The 7,536-nt window shown below is 41.9% G+C and overlaps 1 protein-coding gene across 1 annotated transcript; it reads right to left on the minus strand.

Moving 5' to 3' along the window:
* adat1 (adenosine deaminase tRNA specific 1) lies at positions 1-5,355 on the minus strand. The gene is made up of 9 exons (XM_026311492.1): positions 5,067-5,355; positions 4,693-4,761; positions 4,363-4,417; positions 4,120-4,250; positions 3,315-3,933; positions 2,673-2,818; positions 1,899-1,998; positions 1,710-1,796; positions 1-261 (listed from the first exon to the last, which is right to left on the minus strand). The coding sequence occupies exons 1-9, from the start codon at positions 5,218-5,220 to the stop codon at positions 129-131; spliced, it is 1,494 nt and encodes a 497-aa protein (XP_026167277.1). The 5' UTR covers positions 5,221-5,355; the 3' UTR covers positions 1-128.
* Between the last annotated feature and the right edge of the window lie 2,181 nt (positions 5,356-7,536).

Consider the following 7,536-nt stretch of genomic DNA (forward strand, 5'->3'; position numbering starts at 1 on the left):
TCCTTTGTTTGAAATGGGAGTTTTACTTTTCCCCCTTGACAAGCGTCATATTCTTAGAGAAAAACACTTGTAGACCACTGTAGTTATTCAGACTTGTAATGGGGATATTTCAGCTGCAGACTGGGATTTCAGTGGAAGAGCAGGAGATCTCTGTCACTGCGTGGCCACAGAGGAAAGGCTTGGCTGTGTATCTGCTGCCAGGCCTGCTGGTACGACTGGGATGCCTGCTTGTAGTCCCAATAGGTCTGAAGCTCAGTTTTCCTGAACATACACATATAAAAGAGGGAGGACCCAGTTATTGCTAATATTTTTTTTTTACAAACAATATTTGTTTATGTAAATCTCCCTGCTGTAATTAGTGAACTAGTTACCAAAACAAAAAAAAAAACACACATTTGAAAAATCTGAATAGATCATACTGGATTTTCTCCAGAGTGTATGAGGTTTAGCATAAATGTTAGGTTATTTTTTTTCTCCTAGTATATTTGTTTTCAAATGCAGTCCAGTTTAAAAGATCTAACTGCATGGCTCTCTGAATGGTTGCATTATGCTGGACAGCAGAGGGCTCCTGGAAGGATGTTTGAGTAGCCACATATAAAATAGTTATAATTACCTCATTAGCCATCAGTAATACAAATATTTGAATTTTTATGTGACTTTAACATACAACCTTTTGTCTGGTTGTTTCTTTTAATTTATCATATTTTATTTTTACTTTTGCATATGTGTGGTAATAGCTGGATGCAGATATATTTTATTGAAGAATACATTTTGTGATACCTCATGTAAAAAAAAAGGACATGTAAATAATAACGAGCGATGGCTGAAGTCTATTTAGCTTCATGTTAATAGTAACTCGTGCTTTACCTGCTACAACTGTCTTCTGGGAAAAGGGCTAGCTGTTAGAAGATTTGTATGAGCCAGCCCACAATCAGGTTACTTGAGGAGCAGCAGCAAGAACAAAATCTTGCTCGGGTGAAGTGGATAGTCTGGATCTGAATGACTGACTGCTTTATTTAATCATTAATGTCCCGTCAGACAAATAGGCACTACCCGGTTACCTAAGTTGTCTATTTTCACCAGACACAGCATTGTCTTTGCTGACAATGTTGTCACTTTATCAGAGCTAGATGTATGAGGGTGCATGAGTGTGTGGGTTTTGTTGTGTGCCTACGTGTATGGCTGTAATGGGCTGGGATCAGGTTATATGCAGAAATGCTGACAAACAAAGGGATGTCTGTTCTGCCTTTGGACAGGATCCTCTGCCAGTAGCACACACACACACACACACACACACACACACACACACACACACACACACACACGCATGCATAAACACAAAGCATGTGAACTACCCTGGACAAACAGATGGAGACTAATAGAGGAAATATGAGCACTAAATGTCATATGCTCAGACACACACAGAGAAAGTCATAGCACACATACATATGCGCACAGAGGTGTCAGAGGTTATCCATAACACAAAACCTTATTATGTGCGATGACTGATATATAAAACATTTGTTGACTGTGGGGGGTAGATTGTCTCACTGTGGATTCGACATGCTTTAGATTTACCCAAAAGGCCAAGCTGATGAAAGCCAGATCATCATTTGGTTGGGTTGTCATTAGTGTTTTAGGTTGTTCAGATTCAGTTGGGGGCTGTTTCAAACCACAGTAAGATTATGAAAGAGCTTATTGTTTGTTACCTGAGAGAGTCAGGAAGTGCTGAAGGGTCAGTGGCTGATACCAGAGAGAGGAAGGAGTGGAAAAGCTCCAGTTTACACAGAAGAGACCTGAAGACATGCAGAAATATCACTTTATTTCTTTAGAAATGAAATGCACCAAACAGTAAAGTCTTATAAGTATTCTGACAAGACAGAGTGGGCCAACTTTACCTGCACTTTGCTGTGCCTAAGGCCTTTTTGGTGACTCCATGTTTGTAGCCGTTGGCGGTGACATCTAGTGGCTGCTCACTCACATTGCACCAACTGATGGCTGAAACGTATGTACAGGTTGATTGTAATTACTGGAGAAGCTAAACAAAACTTCAAACACTCAGTGAGCTCCTAAAAATCGCATGTGTTACTGTGTGTTTAAGTTTTTCCTCAGTATTATTCTCTATAATTCACAACTGTTGTGGGACCTGATGTAACACTGACGTTAAAATAAATAAAAACAGCAAACAGAACAGAGCCATCATTGTGCTATTGGTAACACCTGTAGTTTGCTGCTGTGAAAAAGACTTTAAATATATGCAGTCTGGTGACGTAAGCACAGATCTAATCAGCCATGATTATTAAAGACGTGTGGTTGTGCTGTAAGAAAAGATTTGTCTTTCCGCAGACCTCAGCAATCGGCAAACACAGTTATAGCCTATAGAGCTTATGCCACTTTTAATTCACATGCTTTCTTGTCTATTGTTTTTCCTTTATTTAACCAGGAAAAGGCTGAACTTTAATCCAAATCTTTTTTACTTATTGTGGGGGTTAGAGAGATGTGCATGAAGGGAGTATTACAATACTGTCATAACGATATAAACAAACGTAAAGAGGCAACTGTCACATGCTTCAAAAGAGATATCAAAAAAGTAAAAAAAAAAATCATAATAAAAAGAAAAAAACTAGAAGCAACTACATTTGTGTGGGCAGAATGGTATGAGACGACAATACCTGCACCACAGGGGGAGATGCGTCCGTGCCTGGGCTGGTGCCTGAGCTCAGTCTGGGCTTGGCTAAAGGGGAATTCCAGGCTGGACTGAAGCAGCACTGGTGCAGACACAGAGAAACCAGCAGGGAGGTGGGATACATGGGAGCACCTGAAGATGACAGGAGGACTACAGTTAAGAAGGCGTGTCCTCATTGTTGCAATTAGCAACAAACTTTTAGCTTTACATTAGTTAAAAGGACATGCTTTCTTATAAAAAAAAAAAAACGGTTCAAAGGACTATGTATAATATGAAAGAAGTTGGTTATAATGATAAATCCATGAAGAACTGTCATCTGACTGCAGTTCCCCTGTGCTCTACAGAGTTTTTTAACCTTATTTAGTTAATTGCTTTGGTTTTAGTCTCGATTCGAGTCTCGAGTCAAGTCTTGAGATGCAGCAGGCAAATACGTCTACCTGTTTAACACAGAACCACAGACTACGTTAGCAACTATCTGAAGAGATGTAGTTGGTGGAGACCAAAGCTGAGATTAAAAGCTGAGTCCACAATAGGTCTTCAAACTGTTCGTTTTACGTGATCAGAAGAGTGTAGCTCAAATATATTTAACATTTATTAGAAGGCTATTTGCTCCTGTGTCATTCCTCACCTTGTGACCAGAGCTCTCTGCAGGGCCTCTTTGCTGTACGGGCATTTCCCCACCACCACAGTGCTGAAGTAGAGTGCCTCCTGTAGGTAATGGGACAGCAGTGCACCCTGGAAGCCCAGCACTGCCCAGCGGGCCAGCTTGTCACTGCAAGAGAGAGACAGAGTCGGCTCTCCTCGCCCAGGCTTCACTCGAAGCACCCCGGTGCTGTGATACCCCACCCCAGCATGCAGAGGGTCAGCTGGGCCACCTGGGACACACTTGGCCCCTGTTCTGTGAATGTCTGAAACCTCTAGGTGCAGCCCATCACTGTCAGCAGAGCCTTTAGATTTTAACTCCATCTGCACTGAAGCTTTTGAGATAATTTCCATAGGTGTTTTTTCACTTTTAGGTAAATTAGAAAGGCAGGGTAGTTTTGTGTGTCCTCTGTCCTCTAGTCTCATCTCTGTGGTCTTCTGTTCCACCAGACGGGGCAGCTTAGTGTTTTGCCCCTCACTTAGTTCGTCAGCTTTCCTTTTCAGATCTTCTCCAACATCAGTTTCTTCAGAGTCCTTTACAGAAACAACAGGAGGACAGGGCTGAGACTGGCTGTGAGTCATGGGGATGATGGAGGCGTCACCACCTAGCCAAAGGGAAGAAGTTACAAGAATAAGACGAAACATATAACTTAAAAATAAACATACCTCAACTACAACACAGAAAAATATACCATAAAACATACAGCTTTATTTAAAACCTGTGGCTTATCTCACATATGTTGCTGATGCTCATTTACACAACTTCTGTGAAGGCAGACTGATAGACTCACAAGGAGTGTGACTGGTGAAGAAGACGAAAGAAACTCCCGGTTGAAGCCTCCACTTCCCCGGCTGATCTCCCAGGCAAAACACAGAGCTGTTCCCACCACTCACAGCCCTGTGCAACTCCTGGATCAGGTACCTGAAACACACACATCCAAAATGCTAGCAGCCTATGCTCAGTTTTGTGTATGCTCCAATGTCTGCAGCCACAAACCTATCAGGCACACAAAAAACTCAATACAGATACACACCTAATACATCCTCTTCTGGCAATGACTTCTGCATGGCTGTCATTAAGTACATCACCTGCATGGATGACAGAATCAAGAAAAACAAACAGATTGCTCCAAAGGTTGTTTACAGGGTGCTGTGGATGTCAGGGTTTACCAGCGGTTGTGATCTAAGGTCTGAAACTGAAAAAACAGCACTTTCACATAAATACACATAAAATCAATCCGCAAGAAAGCAATGAAAATGTTTATAGTGTGTTGGCAAGTCAGTTTTGTTGATCTGCTAAAAATGAACAACACATATAGAAAGACCGAAACATTTATTGTGTTAACAAGGTCAAGGCCACACACCTCTGGGACTCATACATGCCCGTCCAATACATTTGGTCCCAGTTCCCAGAGAAACGACTTCTTTCTCAGCTGTGAAAGAGAAAGAAACCCATCACATGCTGCATTTAGCTGCCAGTGTCAAAACTCTGAGCTGACGTTTACAAGCATAACGCTGGTATATTTCCTAAAACTAGTTTGCCAGTGTACAGAACCGTTAGCTAAGGTTTCCATGCTGTATTAATGAGATATGGTCAGATATGATGAACGAGAGACGATAATAATTACAATGAATAAAGTTTTGGAAAAAGGCTAATTCTGTCTAGTTATAAGGCCCAACTAGCATAAACAGAAGCAGAAATGTGTATTTGTAATTGTAGTTCATTCCGCAGTCCCACCTGTGTCGGAGTTTGCGCACTGGCGGGTTTTGACCACAGCGGCCAGCAGGGTCCACTCTCTGCCCGGCTCGGGCTTCCCTCTCCGCGGAAGCTGCTTGAAACGCTCGTAGCACAACTTGGCGATTTCCTCCGCATTCACCATGTTAACACACATTACACACGTGACTTAAGTTACCGAGAAATATCTTTCAGAGAGCAACGGTGTTACATAAACAATAAATACATGAAGGATATTTGATCAGGTTCACCGACCAAGTTGCAAGAGGCATGACAGGAAAACGCAGCAGGTACTTCCGGGCCGAGCCATGGAATGCTCCCCTTCAAAATAAGGGTCCTTAATGAAGAACTAAAAAGTAATTGTCTTAAACCAGTTAGTATTAAAACGATAATACTTTTTTTGCATCTAACAGTTATTCTATAATATAGACAGCAAAAGCAAATTAGTATGTTTTCTATTCAATTCAATTTTATTTGTATAGCGCCAAATCAGAATACAATCATAAAATGAAAAACCCAACAAATCCCTTATGAGCAAGCAGTTGGCGACACTGGAGAGGAAAAACTCCCTTTAATGGAAGAAAAAACCTCCAGCAGAACCAGGCTCAGTTTGGGCCATCTGCCTCAACTGGTTGGGGTGAGTGGATAGAGGAGAGAGAAAAGAACAGCAACAATAAACAACAAATAAACACTGCAGGTTGGTGGTTCAAGGTCACCTGAACCAACCTTAACTATAAGCTTTGTCAAAAAGGAAGGTTTTAAGTCTAGCCTTAAAAGTACAGAGAATGTCTGTCTCCTGAACCCAGAATGGGAGCTGGTTCCACAGGAAGGAGCTTGATAGCTAAAGGCTCTGCCTCCCATTCTACTTTTGGAAACTCTGGGAACCACAAGTAGACCTGCACTCTGAGAGTGAAGTGCTCTATTGGGATAATATGGTACTATGAGATCTTTAAGGTATGAAGGAGCTTGATCATGAAGGGATTTGTATGTGAGAAGAAGGATTTTAAATTCTATTCTGGATTTTACAGGGAGCCAGGGAAGAGAAGCTAATATAGGAGAAATATGATCTCTCTTGCTAGTTCCTGTCAGGACTCTGGCTGCGGCATTTTGGATTAACTGGAGGCTTTTTATGGAGATACTGGGACATCCAGATAGTAATGAGTTACAGTAATGTAGCCCTGAGGTAATAAATGCATGGACTAGGTTTTCTGCATCATTTTGAGACAGGATGTTTCTAATTTTGACAATGTTGTGCAAGTGAAAGAAGGCAGTTCTAGAGATTTGTTTTATGTGTGAGTTAAAGGACATATCCTGGTCAAAAATAACTCCAAGGTTTTTCACAATAGTGCAGGAGGCCAGGGCTGTGCCATCTAAAGTAGCTATAATTTTAGAAAAGTAGAAAGTTACTGGTCATCCAGTATATATTTTCTTTCAATATATATACACATACAGTGGGTACAGAAAGTATTCAGACCCCTTTAAATTTTTCACTCTTTGTGTCATTGCAGCCATTTGCCAAAATCAAAAAAGTTCATTTTATTTCTCATTAATGTACACTCAGCACCCCATCTTGACAGAAAAAAAAACAGAAATGTAGAAATTTTTGCAAATTTATTAAAAAAGAAAAACTGAAATATCACATGGTCATAAGTATTCAGACCCTGTGCTCAGTATTGAGTAGAAGCACCCTTTTGAGCTAGTACAGCCATGAGTCTTCTTGGGAATGATGCAACAAGTGTTTCACACCTGGATTTGGGGATCCTCTGCCATTCTTCCTTGCAGATCCTCTCCAGTTCTGTCAGGTTGGATGGTGAACGTTGGTGGACAGCCATTTTCAGGTCTCTCCAGAGATGCTCAATTGGGTTTAGGTCAGGGCTCTGGCTGGGCCAGTCAAGAACGGTCACAGAGTTGTTCCGAAGCCACTCCTTTGTTATTTTAGCTGTGTGCTTAGGGTCATTGTCCTGTTGAAAGGTGAACCTTCGGCCCAGTCTGAGGTCCTGAGCACTCTGGAAGAGGTTTTCTTCCAGGATATCTCTGTACTTGGCCGCATTCATCTTTCCTTCAATTGCAACCAGTCGTCCTGTCCCTGCAGCAGAAAAACACCCCCACAACATGATGCTCCCACCACCATGTTTCACTGTAGGGATTGTATTGGGCAGGTGATGAGCAGTGCCTGGTTTTCTCCACACATACCGCTTAGAATTAATGCCAAAAAGTTCAATCTTGGTCTCATCCGACAAGACAATCTTATTTCTCATAGTCTGGGAGTCCTTCATGTGTTTTTTGGCAAACTCTATGCAGGCTTTCATGTGTCTTGCACTGAGGAGAGGCTTCCGTCGGGCCACTCTGCCATAAAGCCCCGACTGGTGGAGGGCTGCAGTGATAGTTGACTTTGTGGAACTTTCTCCCATCTCCCTACTGCATCTCTGGAGCTCAGCCACAGTCATCTTTGGGTTCTTCTTTACCTCTCTCA

Source organism: Mastacembelus armatus, chromosome 6, assembly GCF_900324485.2.
Source record: "Mastacembelus armatus chromosome 6, fMasArm1.2, whole genome shotgun sequence".
In the NCBI taxonomy this organism is placed as follows: Eukaryota; Metazoa; Chordata; class Actinopteri; order Synbranchiformes; family Mastacembelidae; genus Mastacembelus; species Mastacembelus armatus.